Genomic DNA, 23,793 nt, shown 5'->3' on the forward strand with positions numbered 1-23,793 from the left:
ATCAGCGGTAAAAGAGTAAATATCAATTTGAAGAAAAGTTTTTGTAAATCGAACAAAATCATTAAATACATCAAAAATCTTAATTGTTCAAAATTCGCTACCGAAAACGTGAAGTCCGTCACTCGCGAAGACCTACCTGTTTCAAAACGACGAGTTAATCTAATGCTCAGTTACTTTAAAAAGGTAGATTTTCGCTTGATCTGTCAAACAAGAAGTTCAGAGAGAATCGCTCTTTAGTGACACATTTCTAACCGTTCATTGTAACCGTTATTTCTTTCTCTTTAAAAATAAAACATAAACTTGAAAGAATGGTTGTGTTATGAAAGAATAGGGAGCATATATTTTTTGTTTATCTTCGACCTTACGGTGAGTATTTTGTAATAAAAAAAATGTACCAATCTGTACTTTCTTTCTTATTCTATTATTGTTTTTCTAGAAACATTTACTCTTGTTTTTCGAGAACTGCTAAAATAGCCCTATTCTATCTTTCTCCAACATAACTTTAAATTTCTTAAAAAATATTAAACATTTACGAGCGGCTTAAGATCAATGGGGCACTATTCTGATGACAAATTTTGAGTAAGTATAGTGATCTTAATTTTTCCGACTCTCATGTATAACATGTTGCTATGCAAACCTGGCGATCTCTTAAGGTATCACCAGTACAATTTATTTAGCTTATTTTTATTTCCGACTTAGAAGTAGAATTGTTCTGTTATAAATAACGCGAAACAAAAGGTATTAGTGCTGCATGACTTTCTCATTTAAAACTCGAAAGAAATCTGTGTTTTACTGTAATTATACCATTCAACTAAGCCTTCATTAATGTATGTTATTGCGATTTTCAGATAATGCATCATTCATTTTTTAGTTGAATGCCTTATTTTTAAGGACTGCAATTTTTTTTTTATTTACTCTAGGAAGATTTCCGTATCTCCTTGGATTAAATCTGTGGCACTACATTTGCCAAGTCTTCCCCACTGTGATATTACAGTATCTTGATCTATCATGCCAACTATAATCGCCAAGGTGCTAGATAGATTTTAAACTTGCAATTTAAAAAACATGTAGATGTTTAACCGGACGTAGCTACATGTTATACCTTTTGAGTAGTCCCTTTCTGTATGTCTTTTTTTAGTTTCTCGCGGCCCACTGTGTGGAAGTTTCCAAGACTTGGCGATTATTCTGCCACAGGTCACAATATGGAAATCTCTCCCATTTTTTTTAGTTGCATGCCTTGTTATTAAAGACTGCATCATTTCTGTTTTATTTATTGTAGAGGGATTTCTGTATCGTGATCTGTGGCAGAACATTCGCCAAGTCTTCGCAACTTCCGGGCAGTGCTTCACGAGAAACTAAACCTAAAAAATAAAAAAAACATCGCAGTAAGGGATCAACTTGAAAGGTATAACTCATAGCCACCTCCGGGCAATATCTACGTGTTTTTTGTTTTGTTTTTTTTAATTTGCAAATTTAAAATCTATTTGGCACCTTGGCGATTGTAGTTGGCGCCACAGAGCACAACAAGGAAATATCTCCCTCATTGCTATCCTGGGCAGACAGTTACATATTTTTTTTCTTAAAATGGTTTTTGAAAGTTTAAAATCTATTTGGTATCTTGGCGATTGTAGTTGTTGCAGCAGATCACAATATGAAAATATCTCCTTTACCCTTACTTTGTCTCCATTATCTAAATAAGTGGTTCCCAACACAATGACCAAAGTGTACTAGGGGACTGCAGACAATATGGTATTGGGCCTTGAAGCTGTAATCATCCACTTTCAATCTGGGTATTGACTCTCCTTGATTCCGGGGGTCCTTGATTTCTGTTCTAACAGCTACAATCACCTAAGCACCAATTACATTAAAAACATTTCTATACTTGCCCATGGTTGGCTACTCAAGGTCCAGATTTTTTACTTAATACCCATTTTTGTGAAACATTTTATTTTATTTTTAAAATTTAAACGTATCACAATTTTCTGTGAGAAAATATCCTTCAAAAAGTAAAGACAGAACTATTTTATTTAGTGATGAACTATTAATATACTTGTTTAAAATTCGTTACAGGGTGTCTAGCAACAGCAGAGTTACCACTCTACAGGAAAATAAAGGGAATTTAAAAATCAATTTGATTTGAATTTAAAAACTGGGAAAATGCAGGGAATTCTGTTTGTTATTTTTTGTCTTTTAAAAAATTGGTGACCACTCAAAGGATAATCTGTGGGTAATCTTTCATTTACTCTAGCATTATTTAAGTATGTTCAGCTGTTATTCCAGCAATTAAAACTATTAAATATAATTAGCTGAATGTAGCTCACACAAGAGCACAGAAATTGTTGTTTCGTCTTAATATATTGTGTATTATATGCAGGGTTGGGTTTTTGACATGACAAGGGTATAATACTGGTTTAAACTGTCAAAAACCCGTCAAAAACTGAAGTTTGCTAAGAAAATATATAAACTTCAAAACTACCAACAGTTGCCATGCATTATATTGAAATTTAATTATACTATAGGTAATCAGCAGGTTTTAAAATATTTTTTAATTAAAATTAAGGTAAAATAACAGATTTAAAATCTCAGAAATTTATATTCAAATGCATGTGCAGAAAAATTTTGCACAAAAATTGTTTAAATATTTATATTTAAAAAAATTTTTTTTTTCTTTTTGATACTTAAGAAAATTAAAAGTTTATTACTATGCATTTTTGACATATAAGGAACATATAACTAATATTTATAAGGAACTTACAAGTTATGTTGTATAAATACAAACTTGATACAAGATACAAGTGTATAAAAAATTTTTTTTAATGTTATACCGAATATCTTTATTATCCAGTATGTTAATTTGAATTTAAAAGTAGTTATATTTATGAATAATGATAAATATAATTCATATTGTTTATTATATTTATTTATAATTATTACACTTATCATTTTAAAACAATTTTTATCTCTTAATTTTTTTTTCTCCACTTGTATTAAGAATACAAATAATGCATATCTTGAAAGCAAGAAGTAATTATTCAACAGCTGAATATTTAGATATTCAACAAAACTATATAGTATTCAGCAAAATGAAATTCACAAGTATTTGGATAAACTAAATTTTCAGCATAGTAAATGAATAGGCTGAATATACTGTAAATCGACACTAACTACTCTGTGTATTTAACAGAAAGCACTTAAATTTGTATTGTCTTATGTTAAAAAGATTATTAAGAAGATTTAAAAGAATATTAAAAAGATTTTTCTTTAAAAGATGTCTAATGTACAAAACTGCTAATGTTTATCTTTAAAAATGTCTAATTTTTAGTATAATCTATACTATACACTAAATTTGGTTATAAATAAATTTCTTAATAATATCACTGCAGATTTTCAATAACACATGAAAATGAATACATAATATTACAAAAGATGTGAGCTTTCAAAAGTACAAGATTTTGGTTACTATTCAAAATATAAGTGTTTCTTCAAAATTTTAAATTTATTTTTTCTAGGACATATTTAGAAACACTATTCTTTATAAAAAATATATAAATTGTATGTATTAATAAAATTTCACATATGAATATAGGTTTTTGACATTTTTGACAGTGAGGTTTTTGACGTGACGGTTTAAGCCATGGTTTAAATCGTCAAAAACTGTCACATGTCAAAAACCTGCCAACTCTGATTATATGTACAGGGAGAACACAGGTACTTTTTTTTCCAGATTTGAGTGGCAACCCTGAACAGGAAAGATAGTAAAAACCTAGAATTATCGGGGAATTTATTGGTTTTGGTAATATCAGAGAATTTCAAAAAAATTTTAGAACGAACGATTCGAATTAACGAATAATTCAAAAAGTGTCAGAAAACTTGAAATTTTAAGCTGTTCACACTGTTAGTAATTTTTTAAAAGAAAATTTTGTAACTTAGGTGATTTTTTTCAGGCTTAAACAACCGAAAAAGAAACTGCTTCCTATTAAAAATTCATGAAGCCTCTAATAATTCAAAAGATAGAAAAAATATTTGAAGTATAATACCAAATAAATATTGAATCTTTTTTTTGTACTCTAATGGTTTTATTTAATATTTGTTTGTTTTTAAACCCTATAAATTTTCTTCAATTAAAATATTTAATTTTAATTTATATTAATCGTCAAAATAAGTATTTATTGATTTAATTTTTTATTCATTCATTCTGTGGCAGAATTGCAGTGACATGGCGACATTGTAGCAGACCGCTACATAGTTCTTGTAGAAAGATTTTTCTTTTGAAAAGTTTAAAAAAAAATTTTTACTAATTTCTGCACAATATTTGTATCATGCATTTAGATGATCACATTTTGACACACTTAATTTATGCCGATAGTATTGTAAATAGATGTAATGTTTTGATTGTAAAGTTATTAATATTGCTTTTCACATGTTTTTTAAGTTTCTAGATATATTTCAAACAATATTGAGCATTCAAATCGTGCATTTGAGTATTTAGTTTTTAAAGCAATAATTCTATTGAATTTTTGGCTGTTATTGCTATTGATTTCTCAATAGTTTTTAAATTTGATATTACAATTATTTATTATTATGCATTTGAGTAACACCTTTTTGAGGAGCCCAATTCGCGTGATTATGTTGTCGATCGCTTTTTTCGACAACAAATTTCATGATGATTATTTACTAAATGTGAAGAAAATAATTTGTGCGTTACGCCCCCCTCAGCAAAATGCAAAAATAGAATTAGAATAAAAAATGATCACATGTTTAATTTTAAAAAAAAATTAGTTTTTTTTGTAAACACAGCTTTTTTGTTAATTATTTATTATGTAAATTAAATTAGTAATTATTAATAGTTATTAATTAAATTAGTAACATATATATTATTGTTATTATTGAAAGTATCTTGCAGAAAGATATTAGTGCTACATAGTTACGTCTGAGATAGCTATAAAAAATTCTGCCACAGTGTTAAAAATTAGGGTTTTTTTTAAAAATTTATTTTTGAATGATTATTTGTACTTAATGATGTAACCATTTCTAGTAATTATGATAATTATATTCATTATAATTTATTTCTAGTTAAGAATGAAAGAAAAGTCAGAAGTATTAAAACCTCACAGTAGATCTGAGAAATCCTCACGTCATGTCCAAAGACCTTCCAATGATCATCTCCATATGGCTTCTAACAGAGATAAGTCAGAACACAGGTCTTCAAAAAAGAATCATTCTAACAAGTATGCTGATGATGAATACAGAAGTGTAAAAGAAAGCAGCAAAAAGAAAAATTACAGGAATGAAATCAACTACGATGAATCATATGAAGAACTTTCTCGTAAGAAACGAAAAATTGAAAAAGAGCTTCAGGCGTTAGATTTAGAAGAAGCCGCTGCCAAAAAGTAAGAACAGTTTAGTTCAAACATTTGTCTCAAAGCAGAATGTCAAGTATAAATTAATTTAAAACCAATTTTATTTCTATTATAATTACTTAAATAATACTTAATATATTGCTGAAATTCCATAAAATAATTGAACGTACTTCAATCGAAAAAAGGGTTGGTGTCATGGACGTCCTAAACTAGTTTTGGACATGGTACATGGGTTTTACTGACTAAAACCGTCTTAAAGTGTCCAAAACCTTGAATAAGGTAAAAACTCTATGTGCCGCCATTGTACATATATTAATAAATATTTTATACAATTTGCTTTAACTTATTAAAGGAAAATAATACTTTTCCCCATATCCTTTAAATATGAATAAATATGCTTTTAGTACTGGTAAATTATGTTTTTCCGTAAGGATAAATAAATGCAATATTAAAAATAATAATAAGCTTTTTTGATTGAACAAAAACTTGTTTATTTCTTGTTTAAAAATTAACCTTTTATTTTTCGCAATATTTTTATTAAATTGTGACATAATTTGAATAAACGGGTTTTGGACAGTTTAAGATTGTTTTAGACAAAGGGGTTTTGGACAGGACGGTTTAAACTGCGGATTAATCCATTCTGTCCTAAACCTTGAGAACTCTGCAAAAACCTTTGCCCCATGGCAGAATTACGGCAAAATTGTCACTCAATGTTATAGAGTTCTTGCAAAAAGATTTTACCTTTGGGAAGTTGAAAATAAAAATGCCAATTCAAAATCAACTGGAAACATTTGACTTAAGAAATTGGTTTAAATCAAATGTTATTAGTGAATTCTGTAAATGGCACAGTTTGGGCAAAATACTGTGAAATAGCTCTATATTTGAATGTAAATAAATTGTTAAATTTCAAAGCAGCAATGAATTAAAAAATATTTAACACTACTTGTCCAATATTTTTAAGTAACTCTGTGTTTACTTTTGAACTTTTTGCAAAAACTACTTAATCTTTTGCTTGCAGCACGTGATGAAAACCACTTATTTTTACCAGCTGTAAGCAAAAATTTAAAGTAACACATAAAAATATTGAAAACTATATTTTCTGTATATATGGAAAACTATACATTAGATTGTTAAAAAATTTTGCATTTTAAATAAAATGCTTTCGACTATTGATAGTTTTCTTGGGAGTTAAGCACCCATCCTACACTTAATGAAAAAAAAGAAAACAAACACTGACCTGGAAATTTTAAGATTTTTACCTGAAAAAATCAGGGAAATTTGAAACCTGATTTAAGTGGTCACTCTGATTTTAGCAGTGCTAAGTAATTTTTTCAACTTACTACTGAAGCATCTAGAATACATTTCTATAAAATACAGCATTAAACAGCATTTATTTTAGAAGGTTACCTTAATAAAATTTGTCAAAAATATTGGTTTTCACCTTTTGTTAACAAACTTAGAATATAATTCTAAATATAACTGGGCAAAAAAAGACATTTTATCGAGAATATCTTGTACCCACACTTCTAAATTTACACAAGAAAACTTGCTGTATATTTAAATTTGTTTTAAAAAATTGAGATGAAAATTTGTATAGAAATGAAATTTTGACATAGTGTATTATTTTTTTAATGTTCTATAATATATTAAATATGTATGATAATGAAGGTATTTTTTTATGTAATAATGTATTGTTGGTAAATAATGGTGCATAAATAAATTCTAATTTTTTCTGAAGCACTTTGAGGAAATCTCGAGCTCATTACACTCTTTGCTCATTATTTTTGATTACCAAGCTCATTACTTTTGATTATCTTTTCTATGCTATAAATTATTTTCTGTTGTCCTATTTCATTATGCAAAATCACTTATTATTAGAGCACGAAGTTTGTTTTTAATAAAATAGATGCTAAACAAAAACTGTAATTGCTGTTTTGGATAACGATAACGTTAAACCTTTAATGTTGTTTGAAATATATTTCTGTTACCTGGTCCAACCTGCCCCATGAGTATATTAATCTTTAAAAATGCAATTTTTTTAAATGCTTAACAAAAGATAAGTGCTGTATTGGATGAAATGAATCTTTCAATATTGTGTCAAAATATATTTCTGTTACATGGACCATAGCGCCCAGTGTGTATTGGTCAACTGTTCATGATTTTTCGAAATAGAAACAATTTCCAGCAGTCATTAATGTTTTTTTAGTATACATAAAAGGGAGGATTTAAGCTATTTGCCTTGTAGAAAAAATAAAACGATACAAATAAGTTTTTAATGAGATAAGAAATAAAAAGTGAACCACCTAACCCCAGTCAGAGATGCCAACATGCTCCGGACTGCAAATATATATTTTAAAGTGGTAGTTTATCAATTGTGAATCTTAGTTTAATAAATTCAGTTTAGTAGATTTTTATCCACCACTATTTCTGAATAATTCGTAGGCGTATAAGATTCACCACTTTTTAGTACTTTAGTCATGCTATACCTTTTAAAAAGCAAGCAAATAAAGTCAAATATTTGGAAATTTTACTTTGTAGTTATCTGCCGTTTCTTTAATTATTTTGGCGTGTCCGGAGCAGTTGGCATCTCTGCCCAGTTTCCACTGTATCATGATACTCAATTATAGTGTGCACCGTTTTTAAAAATTGCTTAAAAGTTATTATTTTCGTTTTTTAAAAGAGCTTAAAGGTGCTTTTTTTATTGGGTGTTTTTAAAAAGTGCTTAATTTTCCCTATTCGAAAATGAGATTTTTTATCCTTGTCATGTCTATGTTCGCCCCACGTATTATGCAAGAGCATGGTTTGCACATTGCTCTATTCAATGTTTTCACAATTCCTTCAAAGACAATGCATTCTGGCATACCGTCGGTCCGTAGCGTATGAAAGAGCCATTAATTTTGCATGTTTGATTAAATACTTGCAAGTCCGCATATACGTATACTGAGCTGGGTTCGGTGAGTTTCTTGCACTCTCATGTTCAACTCTGCAGCATTTTGCTACATATTCTCAATTTCAGGCTTCATTTTCCACCCTCTGAAATCGAACCAAAAAATCTCTCGATCTTTTTGTGGTGGCTAATATAATCGAGAAAAGAATTCTATATTAGAAGAAACTAGTTATTTTATCATGATCATGTGAAGTCTTTGAGAACTATTTTGCATTTTGTTAATGTATGTAGTGCTTAAAAATGTTCTTTCAGTGCTTAAAAGGTGCTTATTTTTTGTTGAAAGATTTGGCTATGCACCCTGTCAATTCAACATCTGTACCTTTCACTGTAAATACTGTCATTGTTGTCAACCTGTGCAGCATTTGAAAAATTATTTCATATTTATGACACTATGAAATTTTAAAGATAATTTAGTAATTTTCTTTTCTTTTTTTTTCCAGGCAAAAAATAGACAAGACATCTAAACATCAAATTGTTAGTGATGGAGAAAAATCTACAAGTGATGAGCGTTCTAATTCTGGAAGAAATAGGTTTGAATTTGTTTCTAAAATGCATGCTTTAACTTTATGAATTTCTTAAACATCCCTCACTGTAGTATTTACATAAATTTTTTTGTGTAAAAAATAATTTTTGCCATGGTTGGGTTGTTGGACATCCTAAACAGGGTTTTCATGGATGTCAAAAACCCTTAATTCTAATCTGAAATGGCAAGCTTCCTCATTGTGGAAATAACCGCCCCGAGAAGAAGTAAGTTTCTTCTGACCTAAATTAAAGAAACTTTTTTTTTGAGCAAAAAATATCCAATGTAATTTTAACTGTTTGCAGTTGCAATCTGGGTTAAATAATAATAAGTTAAAGACTTTAATACATAATTTTTAATTAAGCGCAAACAAAAAAGCACCAATTCTAACAAAAATAAATTTTTGATGAATTGCATATATTTATATAGTAATATACTTTATTTCGTTAAAGTACTGTTAAAATAACATATTAAAAACTTATTAATGCTACTAATTTAACAAATCACAACTTGCAGCCCACCAACTCTTGATGTATGGCCCGTGGCAGCAACCTAAACAAAATATGGAGAATTTTTTCTTTAAATTAAAAAAAAAAATTATTGAAATTTTAAATTTTGCAATTAAGTTTGCACCCAATCTCGATCAATGTAGTTTTTGGGCAGCTTTTTTTCAATGGTTAACGCTACGAATTCACGCATAGTTATTTTTTATATGACATTATTATGATACACAAATTTTGAATTTTAGTTATCACTTTTGGCACTCTTCATGTGTGCCGATTTGATCGTAAATTGAAAACTATGAAGCACTTTATTTGCACAATCTTCATAGCCGATCATTTGTTTTTGGCAGTTATTGCTGCACATTTCCATGTAGTTAGTGTTTGATATTTTTGGCACAATATTATTGCGAATCATGGGTTTCACAAAACAAAAGCAAGGTCTAATATCTAACAAGAAGGGTGGTTTATGATCCTCATTTATGGAGTTATTATGAAAGTAATGTATTCAAAAATTGTGTGTCATGTGTGCATTTCAATCATAACATAACGTAAACAAAAACTATGCCGAATTGATCGAAAAATGTTTAATGGAAAGGAAATATGAAATTAAAAATAATAATTGACGAGAAAAAAGGCTTTGTTTTTGCTACGAATAACTAAAGATGTGAGTAATAAATTCAAAAATTGTGCGTCATATGTGCATTTCAATCAAAACATAACGTAAACAAAAACTATGTCAAATTGATGGAAAATGTTTAATGGAAAGGAAATATGAAATTAAAATAAATAATAATAATTGACTAAAGAAAAGGCTTTGATTTTGCGTGTAACTATTGCGTGCACTTTTTTTAAAAATTAATATTTGAATTTTATAATCAAATATCTACCTTCAAGAAAATTTATTTTTAAAATCTATAATGTATTATATAGTCTTTTTTTTCTCTTTTAGTTATAAAAGTGAAAGAAGAACATCCAAACATCATACTGTTAATGCTAAGGATAAACCATCAAGTGAAAACAGGCGGTTGACTTTTGAAAGAAACAGGTTTGAATCCTTTGTTATTTTTGCACTTACAAAGAAACGTCCCCATATACCCCCTTGGCAGAATCGTGGCGACACAGCGACGTTATCACAGAACAATATTGATTTGCCTGAAAATTCTATTTTCTTTTTTGCAGAAATTTATGTTACATTTTTCTAATTTTCACATATTACTAATTTTTACACATCACAAATTACTTCTAATTTTCACATAGTTTTTTTAAATCCTATATTTTTAATACGACATTATTTATTACTACAGTTGGATCTCGAAATGAAAACACACATGTAGTAAACCCTTTTTGAAGAGTCCAATACGCATGATTTCGCTGTTTATCTGTTTTTCGTTAGTTACTGCTATGGATTTAAAGCTTTTTTATTATTTTTTTTTAATCTGATGATGATTTGCAAATTATGAGAAAAGAAATAATTCGAGTGTTTATCCCCCTATGAAATGCAAAAATTTCGCCTATAATATTAGAATTAAAAAATATTATGTATTCGAATAAAAAATATCATTTATCCAATTTCGGAATTAAAAATTGGTAGATAAGATATAGCTTTGTAAATAAATTATATGTAAGTGTGCAGCGAACACTGTATATTTATTTTGGCTCTAAATTTTTATTTTTACCCCTTTCTAGCGGAGGGAAAAAGCTATTTTGCAAGTATCGAATTACATGATACTCTCGCTTGATGCAGGGGTAATTAAAAGCCTTGTTTTTCTAAATATAACTCAATTTTTAATGTCTTTATGTATTGTCGCCCAATAGATGGAACATTATAAATGCGCATATTCATGGCTAGATAAAGAAATTTAGAATTTTTCGTTTGTGCAACTTCACACAAAAAAAGACAATTACCTTGACCTAATTTTAGGTACTTTTTTTGTATACTGTAAATCAAAAGTCAGTTATTGAAATCTAGCTACTCTACTAAATTTTTCTCTTTTTCTTGTATCCTACTGTTTTGGAGATCTGGACCCAAAGAAGATTAATCCTAGCCCAAGATGTCAGATAAAGGCCAAGTTTTACAGTCTTGCCACTTGGCCTTCAATGTCTAACGAAGGAAATTAATCATTAAAACCTTTTTATCACTAACCTGTAAAACAAAAAGTGAAGAGAAAAACTGAACCTTGTAAATAACTAAAACTTAACTTTAAAAAGAAAATCCTAGTCTTGGGTTTAAAAGTCATTTGACTTTAAGTGTTAACCTTACAAAGCAGAAACACAGAGAGAAAAAAAAGTAGCAGATTATTTTATTTTTATGCATTATAAATTTTGCATTTTTTTTATACTTAATAACTGAACCAAACAATTCTATCTCATCTCTTCCTCTCAAATATAAATTTTTGCCGATAGAATGGTAATTATAATACTGTTGATGCAAGCTGTTTTCAGTAAATTTTAAATCAGCATCTGCTTTCAATTTCTTACTGAAGGTAAGTAAATATAGTATGAAAAAGTGTTCTCATTGGCTTCTGTAAAACCTTAGAATTTGGTGATTTATTTTTACACGGTTGTAATATTAAACATCGATTTTTTGTAATCACTTGATCTAAAACATGTTCACCCGATTTAAAAATTCGATATTACAATTTGTATTTCCGAGTTTTTAAAATCCAACATCGCGACTTTAGAATCCAAAATCACGATTCATATTCATTTTAAAATCCAACATCGCAATTCTTGAAAGAAGAAAGTTTTTTCTTGAATTAGTTACTATGAAGATGTGATATTCTTCATTAGTAAGTAATTTAATTAAAACTGTTAGTGCAAAAAAAATTATGTTTAGTTGGAAATGTGTATGGTTTATAAATATATGGAAATTTTTTATGTTTTTGTGTCACAATTACCCCCTGATTAGCTAATCAGGCTTTGTGTTTCCATTTTTGTTTTTAACAAGTTGGCAGTCATGAGTAAGATTGATGTATTTTAGCAATGGTAATCAATTTGAAAGGCGAACACAAAGTGCATATGATTGATGCTACTGAAAAAAATATATTCAAGTTTGATTGGTGGTTAATTTAAACAATCAAAGTGACTAAAATTGTTAGTAACAATCTATCAGAAGATAACTAAACTCAGCGGCACGACAGCTCATAGAGAGCCAAGGCCTACTGTGCCAATCTCAGTTTTCTTGACCTTGGGCTCTGGGGTGCAGGAGCAGATGTTCCTGTCAGGTGGTCAGCCGAACCCCCAGTGTATAGTTCCCAAGCATGCTTGGTACTCATTTATTGACCCACTGAAGGGATGAAAGGTTGAGTCAATCTTGCCCGTCCCGAGGATCGAACCAGGGACCTGTGGCACGATATCGCGAAGCGCTACCGCTCAGCCACGGAGCGTCTGTCAGAAGATATTGAGGTGAAAGTTGGTAACTATTTTAAATTAAAATGATTGATTAACTGTTTTAATCAAAATTTTAAAATTTAAGAAAAATTTTAATTTTAAAGTCTAATTGCAGCTGCCACTTTAAAAATTAAAAAAAAAGCTCCCGTTAGAGTTAAAAGTTGTTTTTATATATCTCATTGATATGACAGAGCACTTCTCCCAGTGACTGAGTTGTAAAAGTTCAGCTTTTTTTATTTTTGTCCACTTTCATGCCTGTATAACATAAATGACAAATCTGTAATGAAGCCAAGCCAATGCAGTCAAAAGAGGGTATAGTTATGAATTTTTCAAAAAAAAAAAAAATTTTGAGCACAGTGTTTGTTTTAACAAACTACAAATTTTTCTCTTGTTTCGATAATGAGTAAGAGTTATTTTTTGAAATACACACATAAATTGGTATTTTAAAAAACGCAACTGAACTCAGTGATGCAACAGCTCATAGAGGGCCAAGGCCTACTGTGCCCATCTCAGTTTTCTTGACCTTGGGCTCTGGGGTGCAAGAGCAGATGTTCCGCTTTGGTGGTCAGCCGAACGCGGAACCCCCAGTGTTTAGTTCCCAAGCATGCTTGGTACTCATTTATCGACCCACTGAAGGCATGAAAATAGCATAAAAGGGTAATTTAAATTTTGTTGAGGTTGAAATTCAGTCATTACATATCATTACACATTTTGATGAATTTATTTGTAGGTAATATATAGATATCTGGTATGAAATAAAGAAATAGTCAACGCCTCTAGTCCCGGCATTACTAAATTCGCAAGAATCTTATAAGCTTTTAATATTTCATTTTCAAATGTATTATTGCAATCATTTTTGTATAATAATAATTATACAGTATTTTCATTTACAGGGTAACCGCGCACCTTGAAAATCATGGAAAGTCATAAATTTCAGTACTAAACAAAATTTGTCATAAAATGTCATGATTTTTACTATTTTTTAAAAAAAATCAGGGAAAGTCATGGATTTAAGTATCCGAAATATCTAATTTTTAAAATGGAATCCCCCCCCAATTTCATCCTGTTCCAAATATCTGAATTCCTAACAAAATCACCACTCAGTCATATTTTATTAGAATATAGAATGATTATATCATGTTCTTTAAAAATTATCCTGTTCTTTCAGAAAATGAAAGAAAAAATATCATTTCTAGAGTGAATTATTTTTTAAACTCTCTCTTCTGTGATTTACGAATTTTTATTATTTATTTTTTTAATTTTATCAATTTAAAATTCTAGTTGAAGCAAACCAGTCATTGGCAAATTTTTTTTATTCCAAAATGAGAACAGAAAAATCAGGAATATTTCTTTCTTTCTGATTAACAAGAAAAGTATCTTTAAAATATAATTCTGCAGAAAAAAATCATTTGCTTTTGTATTTTTTTCAGCTATTTTATTGTTTCAACTTTTTCTTTACTCAGTTTTTTAAATTTAAAATCTATAAATATGAAGATGCAGAGTATAACAGTTTTGGTTATACCTATCATTTCAATTAATGTAATTATAATGATTTTTAAATTTTTTGTTGCGTTTTTGTTGGAGAAAATAATAACGTAGTTAAACCATGAAAAATTCTTGAAATTAGTCGTGGAAAATCATGAAAAGTCATGAATTTGAAAATCTAAAATGTAGCTAAAATTAGCATTTAGAGTAAAATGAAAACCAGATACAGTTTAAAATTTCACATGTGTTATGTTCCTTATCTGTCTCTCAGGCTTGTAAATATTTTTTGAAAAAGATATTTCCTTTTCATGTTCTTTCTTTTTTTTTCTTCTTTTTTTTTTGTTGTCATGTATGCTACAGCGTCTTTTTATTTTATGAATCAAAATATTTTTCACTTAAAGAAATGCTTTCCATGATTTTTGCATGGTACAATCATACCTGCCAAGTCTCCTGTTTTTTAACAAAGACTCCTGTATTTTAAGACTATCTCCTGTTTACTAGTTTATTTTCAAATTTCTCCGTATTTGTTGAAGAAATTTGAAAGAAAAAAATAATAACTTTGGATAAAATAGTTGCTGGTGGCAAAAATACTTCTCTTTTTCCTGAACAGATGGTGCTGCAGTATGTTGAATGTTAATAGCTTAAGTAATTATGAATAATGGCTTAAAAATTCTTCTTTAGATTAAGATTTATATATAAATTTTTTACTTTGCTTAATATAAGCGCTTATATTATTTCCAAATTTGAATTTCTCTTTTTGACTTACATGATGTATCAAAACATTACTCATATTCTAAAAAAAATTGCTAGTTAAATCTTAGTTGTTTTATTTCTCCAATGATGACAGACATGTATATTGGAAACAACAGGATTTTGAAATATTAAATATAAAAAAAGCTATTGATGCAGTGTTTTGTCACACAGAAAATTGGTCAATTCTAAGAATACTTTTCTTTAAATAAATATGTTGTTACATAATTTTTAAATTCTAATATGTTGTTATATAATAATTTGAATTAATCTTATTATTATTTTTTTTATAGGCAAAATTTAGATGGAAGGACATCTAAACATAGAAATGTTAGTGACAAGAATGAACCATCGAGTGACGAGAATAGGCGTCTGGCTTCTGAAAGCAATAGGTCTGTAAAATCTTCTGAAATGCTTTTTTCCTTTGCCTTAAAATTTTTTTACATTTCCTTACAGCCATATATTTAAAACCAACTGTTTAAGTTTGTTTTTTTTTGCTGTGAAACCTTTAGTGGCCAACTTTTTTTTGACTGAACACCTACTTTATGAATAAAGTTTATTCTAAATTCTGAACATATTAATCAAAGAAAAACTAATAATTATTTTGAACTTATTTAATGTAAAGAGCAAGGGCCAGGATAGCCTGGTTGGTAGGGCACTGGAGCTATGTCCAAGAGGTCATGGATTGGACTCTTTTTATTCTTTTCTCTACATAAGTTTTTACAAAGTTTATATATATCACACACACAAAAAAAGTTTCAATTAGTCATATACCAAAAAAAAAAATTTAAATGTTTAACGCTTATTAAAGCTTTGAAATATGACCTTGAAAAACTTATCGCTTTATTGACACTTTTTCTTTTAATACAGTTTCTTTTTTCAAAATTATGATTTATTTCTTATTTTATTTTTTTTGCACATAGCACTGATCAAAAACTTTTGGAGGGGAAACATTACTGTATGCATTGAGAGTTTTTAAGCCATTTTCGGCCAAAGGTGCGCAAACGAGATCAAGGGTTCTTAAGACACCCAAAAATTAATGGTTAAACTGTTGAAAAATTTTTAAACCATTAAAGTTTTTTAATTTGAAATGGTTATTGGCAAATGAAATTTTTTGAAAATGTATAATTATTCCTTTTGAGATTAATCATTATTTTTTTATGTTGGATTAAAGTTGCAAGTCAGTAGATAAAAATAATAAAACTAATTTCATAAAAAAACAAGCATTCAACTAAATGGTTTGTTCATTGATTTGGTGAATGGTGCCTATATGCCCAGTTTTATTTCTTAAATAAAATATAATTTTTTGAATGCAAAATTTTTTGTGTGTCTTAATGAATATAATGTAAGCATATTTCAATGAAAATACTGTAAAACTTGTGTAAGTTGACCACTTGTGGTGCATTGTTTTAGTGTGCAACATATAGAGGGGATGGGTCGTTGTTTACTTTTTCGTTTCCTATATCATGTTGCTATATATTAAAAAAAAAATTTTTACTTAACTTAGAAATTTTATTTAGCAAATAGCCAAATTAATATCTTAAGAAATGTGTTTAAACCTGAATGAACTTCAATTTGTTACATATAATTCTAATATATAACTAACTTTTAAAAAAAAATTATTTCATTAGTTATGCATATGAAGTGTTTAACAAAAGTAATTTCTTAAAATATCAGAACAGGAAAACATGTAATTTGAAAACTTTAACAAAACAAAATTATTTGAACACTTTAAAATTTATTTACTGCTCTTAAAGATCAAAGACCATAAATAAAAGATCAAAACATATTTCAGAGCATTCATTTATTCCAATGTTCACTATTGCAATTGGAATAGCAACTTTTCAACTAACACACCTGTTTTCAATGAATGAATGAAAGAAATGATCAAAAGCTGACCCCCTACAGTTTCCCCAGATGGTCAACTCACAAAAGGGTTTAGATTAGCTTTTTACACTATATACATTGCAAAATGACAGAAAATTTTCTGGTCAACTTATGAGGGTTTTAGAATAAAATTTCATAATACTCCTAGACAAAATTGACTTATTTCCGTGGTCGACATACAAGATAGACAGGTGGTCAAGCTACAAAGGTTTTGCTTCTTTATATTACATAGTAAAAATTCCATTCTTGATAATTCAAGTCAACTTATGCCGGTGTCCAACTTACAAGGGTGATCAATTTTGCAGATTTCTTTGTAATACATTTTATAAAATTTATATGCTTAAGCTGTGTGTAACATATTTTGTTAAATGTGGTATTCTCCTGAACTTGAGCGTTTAGGGTAAAAAGAAAAAAAACTGGATTGTTTCTTAAATGCAAATATATATATATTCTGCTAAATGTCTCTTACTTTAATGTGTAAAATTTATAGAAAATTTTAAATATTTATTTCTTAGGCAGAGACCAGAGAGAAGGAAATGCCAAAATGTTAAAGTCAAAGAAGAGCCACTGAGTGATGAAGATAGGGAAAGAAATAGGTCTGAACCGCTCTCTTACTTTACTTTGTCCTCTTAACCAACATGCAAGGTTGCAAGTAATCAAAAAAAAATTGCATTTGGTATACAGTAGTATATAAAGATAACAAAAAAAGTAATAAGTAGTTCTATAAACTGATTCTTCGACTAATTTATTTTAGGAATTGTGTACTACTAAAGAAGTGGCAGAAAAAGTACCCCTTTTTTTGTTATGTTATAAATTTTGTTTGTTATGCTGTATATATTTTTGTTATCTTATATAAGAAACTAGGTAATCACTTTAGCAAAATAATTTTTCCTGCAATTATTAAACCATAGTTTTATTTGGAAAATTTAATAAGTAAAAAAAAAAATCCATAAATCAAGGAGAAATTCAGGCTCGGACTGGGCGATTCATCGGAAAACATCGTTGTTGTGTAATCATCGCCATTTAGGTTGCCGTCTTTTACGGAGCATCAGAAATTCTGGTGTGTATGCGCAATGAATATGCTGTTTCCCGATGCCGCGAAGAGCAATCCTGCGATTCCTGGAAATCCAAGAAAGGAAAGTGATTCTCTGAGGTCTATTTATGTTTTGCTATTTGATAATACTTTAAGATCATTTTTGTCTTGTTGAAGAAAAGATAGATCTTGATCTGTTCCGATAAGACTTTTTGTTTATTTATTCTTTTACCGATTTATTTTTCTTTGTTAAATCTGAAGAATTGCATTTCTTCAATATGTATAAAATGTTTTCATTAATAATTTTGTATAAAGCTCCAATATTGCATATTGACCACGTTTTTAATTATTAAAAAATGATTATTATTGTTAGAAAATATTAAAAAAATTTAATATTTTTGCAAAAATTTTGGCAAACGATTTTTTAAACCCACAACTTATCAAACCCAAATTTTCTTTTTGAGACAATCGTTTCGTTTTTATTTCTTTAGCATTTAAACTAATTAGCAAACAAATATGCTAATTAGTTTAAGCAAACAATATTTTAAATTACGAAGTGAGGCTCAAAAACGTACTTGAATAAATTTTTTGACAGATTATGATTCCTGACCCTCAAAATATAAAGCGTACCCGTAATCTGAGAAATAAAGTCCTACTAATTTGGTCAGGAGAGCGATCGAAAGTTAGGGTCTCTTGATGTTGATGCTAATTGTTGCATATTTCGTCATATCTCGAACTTTTTACTCGAATTGAAAAATTTTATCACAAAATTATAAAATTCGGTTATCAAAAGATAATTTTATACAAAAGTGATTTTAATTCATTTTTTTATTAGTAATAGTCGAAAAAAGTTTGAATTGTAAGGTATACAATTTTTTTTTAAAGAATATAATTTTTTATTTTAAAATAAAAAAGTTAAAAGAAATTAGTTGAATAGTTTCTGAAAAATAAATTTCAAAAAATCAGACTTTTTGAAATCCGATTAAGTCAAAAGTAGTTTTTTTTTCATGCACTACACTCTATCCACAAATATCAAATATTAATTGCTAAAATATTCATGTTAAGATAAATTCATTACAATATAAAAGCTGAAAAAAAATGTGCGCCAATTTCTTCTAATTTTATTTTCTAGAAAAGTTATTTCTTAATGTAATAATTTTTTAATGTGTTTTTGTCTAAGATACCTAACCATCTTTAAGAATGTAGAAAATTAACAATAATTTTTGTTGGCCAAGGTTGAAATACTATTCTTTTTTACCCTTCTTAATTCATCCTGAAAGATAATTTACTCATATTTTTCAAAGCTGCATGTAAAATTTTAATGAATTATTCGTATCACTAGTTAACTATTTATTCAATACCCTCTTTCTTTAATATAAAATCTTCCGTTTTTTTTTTTTCCAGCAAAATCTGAAGGTTGACAAGATGTGTTTTGTTTAAACTGAAAAAGACAGTCTACTGAATTATTTTGATCTGAAAGAAGACAATATTCAAAATAAAAATAATAAATAAAAGAAAACATTGCAATAAATATTTTTTACTGAACACTGATGTACCAGGCTATAAAGTCATACATTTAATTTACTCCTATCTTTACTTTTTTCCCTATTGATTATATTTCTTATATAACTTTATTGAAATTAAGTACAACATTCAATTATAAATCACTTAGTTGTTTATATATGCCAATAAAATGAATATAATTCGTATAATGTTAGTTTGATACATTTTGGCAGATTTTCACTTTCTATAAATTTTATCTGAATATCCCTCTCTTGAAATCTTACTCTCTTTTTTCCCCAAACACACAAAGTTTAAATTCTAAAAATCTAATACATATATTTAAAATTTCAGTTTTAGTCTAACTTTACAGTAGCATCAAATAAATAAAAAGCAAAATTGTGCAAGAATGCAAAAATTTGGCAAAACCAAATGTGAAACAGATGTGACATCGCGATGTTTGAGTGGTGATGCATCACGATGTTGAAATCTTGACAGTGCCCAGTCCTAGTTCAGGCTATATTAATATTATTTAATTTTATCTATTATTAAAAAGCCATTATGTTATTACATTTTAGTAAAGAGCCTTTTTCTCATTATTATCTAATTATGAAAGGTAAAATTCTTAAATTAAAGCTATACAGAATTAATGCAACCTGTCTCCTGTTTTGACATATTTATAACATGTAAGCAAAAGCTGATAAATAATATTTTTTATTTTGTTCTTCCGTAATAATATGTATGATTCCTAAAAAAATAAACCTTGATCTAGTACTAATTTTCAAGTAAGAATTATGTAGTCTGATTTGAATGTCTGCTGTATGAAAATGTTGGCAACAAAAAGAAATAATTTTTGGGGGCTGCATGTTCAGGATGCTGACATACTTATAACACGATCAAAATTTCAGGTCAAATTTTCTTACTATTACCATGGCATTCTGGTAATTTTATTGCATGGATTGTGGAAATCCTTGAAAGGTTGAGGGGAAAATTGCAAGTTATTTGACTATGCCTCATTTTAGCCTCCGACACACCTTGATGCAAATCTGTTCTTAAATTTGTTTGATTAAATTGCAAATAGTTCAGTCATGGTCCTTTGGTTTTTATGTATGCATCAACAACAAACTGCTGAAAGGGCTTCCCATTATTATGAAGAAGGCTAAAATTGTATCAGATATCAAGTCTGTAAGCATAGTATTGTAACTGAGTAATTCTGTTACAATTGTGTTGCTCTTCTACATGCTCCATTTCAACATGCCAACCACTCTCTCCTTGAGGAAAAGGTGGAGGATAAACTGTCGGATTAGTGCAATGCTACATTGGAAAAATTGTTTTGCACATATCTAGAACAGGGCGCATTTTTTCGTATTTTATTTTATAACCGTCATTGAGCAGCCAACCCAATTTTTGGGGTTTATGACTACTAATGTTCAACTTCGTATCCTTGTAATTTTGAACCCAATTTGATTTTCCCATAGAGGCAACTTTTAGTATACTTCCCAAAAGAATTTTTTGCTTAGAAGTGAGCTACACAATAGCTACATATTTGGCTGATGAAACTGATGTCATTTTCTTCATCAACAGTTGTGTATGATGTCATGTGTCTTACGCATTCTTTCAATGTTACGTCTTTCATAACTGTCAGAAATGCTATCTTCTGTTCTTCGATCACACTTTTTTTTATTATACATAAAAAGCATAACAACATGATTCATTTTTTCAATGAATAACAATAATAATAATGTAAAACATAATCGATGAAAAAAGAAATACATCAACAAAGACCACTCATTTCTACCCAGCTGTTAAGTTGTGGAATAAATTAAAAAAACGAAGTTGAAGCTCAAATCAATTCCGGAACATAATTTTTTTAATAAAGTACCTTTACAATTTCGAATGAAGAAAAATGCATCTTCATCCTTGACAATGTGCATAGTGTTTTTAAAAAGTGCTTTGAGGTGCTTATTTTTGATTTATATTTTTCAAAAGTCTTTAAAGTTGTTGTTTTTTTTGGGGGGGGGGTTGCGAAAGGTCCTTAATTTTCTATCTTTTAAAAAGAGATTTATTCTTTGCCGTATCGATTGTCTAAAATACAAAAGAATGCACGATTTTTCACAATTTTCTCTGCAATATTTATCAGATACTAGTTATTTTATCATGGTTGTGTAAAGTTTTTGAATTTTATTGATTTTATGTTTATAAATTAAGAACTTAAAGCAGTAGGAAAAATTTTTTTTTACTCAACAGATATTAATTATAATTTTTTTTTGGAAAGGGGTTAGAAATAATTTTTGAGAGCTTAAAAGGTGCTTATTTTTTGCTGAAAAATCTGGCTATACACCCTACGCTGTGTATAGTTTTATCTATATGACACAATTTATATAAGTGCTAAATATCTACTTTTGTAAAATCTTAAATATTTTGAATGAAAGTATGCAATAATGTAATTTCTTTTCAGGCACAAATCAGAGAGGTTTACATCCAGGCACCAGAACGTAAGCGTAAAAGACGAGCCATCGAGTGACGAGAATGACCGACTGCCTTCTGACAGGAATAGATCCGAGTCTTCAAGGATATCTAGAAATAATGAGTCAGGGCAAAAAACTGCGAAAGATAAAGAAAAACCAGATTTTGCCGTCTCTGGGAAATTGGCCGAGGACACAAATATATTCAACGGGGTTGTGATCAAATACAACGAACCCAGTGAAGCCCGGAAGCCGAAGAGAAGGTGGCGGCTCTATCCTTTCAAAGGGGAATCCGACTTGCCTTTTATACCCATTCATCGGCAAAGCGCTTACCTTTTAGGCAGAACTAGAGCTATTGCTGACATACCGATTGACCATCCCTCATGCTCTAAGCAGCATGCCGTTCTTCAATTCAGATTGGTGCCTTACACAAGAGAGGATGGCACAAAAGGAAGGAGAGTAAGGCCGTACATTATTGACTTGGAATCTGCCAATGGCACTTTCGTCAACAACAATCGCGTCGATCCACGTTGTTATGTTGAATTGATGGAAAAAGACGTCATAAAGTTTGGTTACAGCTCCCGGGAATATGTGTTACTTCATGAAGAATCTAAAAATGACGATTATGATGATGTCAGAGATTCGAGTTAAGTGAGGGTGAGAGATTCAAGAGAAAATTTAAATTTGTATATAATCAATGTAAAATATATATTTTATTGAAATAGCGAGATGGTGTTTTTTATTTATTTTAGATTCATTCTGTATTTAATGACTTTTTTTTTTTTTTGCTCTGTTAAATAATCAGGAAAAGTTTTTAAGTGTTGTTAACTGGAATGCCAACTACTACAAAATAATCAGTCTTGAAGATCTATTTTTAAAAAAAAATCAATTTTCTTGATTTTTTTTAAAAATTCCATTTCAATTTGTAACCAACCCCTTACTTCCTAATTTTTGGTAAATTTTATAAATTAAAAATTTAATTTTTTTTTCTATAGAGGATAGAGTTGTAAAACAAAAAAAAAGAGTAAATATATATTTTTTTCTTGTTACTTAATGACAGATTTAACTGTTTAGAGATTTATTCCGTTTCTTTAATATCATCGTATTAAATTTAACATAAATTTTAAAACAACGAAAAGTTTATTTGTGTAATTTTCAAAGTCCTTACATTTCAGGGGTTTGTCCAGGGTAAATTTACTACCGTTTAGCAGTACCTTCACAAATTCAACTTTAGGAAAAACGGTAGTTTCACAAATAGAAAAGAATGTTCTCATGCAAACCCTGTTCTTTTCCAATGGAAAAGAAAAGCTTTTCTGCCAGCTGTCTTCTACAAAAAGTTAGCACGTGTTTGGTCAGATAGTGCAATGTGGTATGCTTAACCAGTCACCCCATAGCAAAGTGAGCTTTTTGTTTCACTGATTTTTTTAAAAAGAAACGATAAGGCTCTTCCTCTATAAACTTTACAGGAAGTCGAAATTCAAACTTTATCTTAAATACTATTGTGCATTTATTCTAATAGACCTTTATTTATTTTTTTATGAACCATTTTCTTTTGTATGTTTAGTTTAAAATGCTCTTATAATTTAAATAACTTTTAGTACTAGTACTTAAAAAATACATGTTTTTTATTAAATTCAAGTTGAACTTTAACTATGGACATGATTTTTATGGATTTTGGATACAACTTTGCCCAAAATTTTACAATAGTAAAATTATTTTTCAATATATGGGGGAAAATATATAGAAATTTTTGAGTCATAAATGATTCTTATTTGTAGTGACAATTTTTGAAAATATTTTCTTACGTTACCATATTTTTGTGTTGATTTGTTAATATAATTTTTAATTTTCACAAATTATGTCTAAATTTTCACAAAATAGGTACCTCTTAAATAAACCTAGACAGGCCCCTGTATTTGCATATTGCCACCATGTACGCTAGATGAGCTAAAT

At 28.8% G+C, this 23,793-nt stretch overlaps 1 protein-coding gene across 3 annotated transcripts; it reads left to right on the forward strand.

Annotated features, from left to right (window-relative positions):
- The first annotated feature begins 208 nt into the window (after positions 1-208).
- LOC107451985 (smad nuclear-interacting protein 1) lies at positions 209-22,568 on the forward strand. Of its 3 annotated transcripts, XM_043049798.2 has the most exons (8): positions 270-366; positions 1,280-1,405; positions 5,074-5,390; positions 8,748-8,837; positions 10,280-10,375; positions 15,249-15,347; positions 17,358-17,438; positions 21,834-22,568. In XM_043049798.2, the coding sequence occupies exons 3-8, from the start codon at positions 5,080-5,082 to the stop codon at positions 22,489-22,491; spliced, it is 1,335 nt and encodes a 444-aa protein (XP_042905732.1). In that variant the 5' UTR covers positions 270-366; positions 1,280-1,405; positions 5,074-5,079; the 3' UTR covers positions 22,492-22,568. The 3 variants fall into 3 exon arrangements, with proteins under 3 accessions (XP_042905731.1, XP_042905733.1, XP_042905732.1); XM_043049797.1 differs by lacking the exon at positions 1,280-1,405 and having other exon boundaries at positions 209-366; XM_043049799.1 differs by lacking the exons at positions 1,280-1,405; positions 10,280-10,375 and having other exon boundaries at positions 209-366.
- The last annotated feature ends 1,225 nt before the right edge of the window (positions 22,569-23,793 follow it).

The sequence above is a fragment of the Parasteatoda tepidariorum genome, chromosome X2 (assembly GCF_043381705.1).
Source record: "Parasteatoda tepidariorum isolate YZ-2023 chromosome X2, CAS_Ptep_4.0, whole genome shotgun sequence".
Classification (NCBI taxonomy): domain Eukaryota; kingdom Metazoa; phylum Arthropoda; class Arachnida; order Araneae; family Theridiidae; genus Parasteatoda; species Parasteatoda tepidariorum.

Coding starts and splice junctions, on each gene's coding strand:
- LOC107451985 (XM_043049797.1), top strand. CDS start 5,080: ATGAAAGAAAAGTCAGAAGTATTAAAACCTCACAGTAGATCTGAGAAA. Junction 5,391..8,747: donor GAAGAAGCCGCTGCCAAAAA/GTAAGAACAGTT, acceptor TTTTTTTTCCAG/GCAAAAAATAGACAAGACAT. Junction 8,838..10,279: donor TCTAATTCTGGAAGAAATAG/GTTTGAATTTGT, acceptor TTTCTCTTTTAG/TTATAAAAGTGAAAGAAGAA.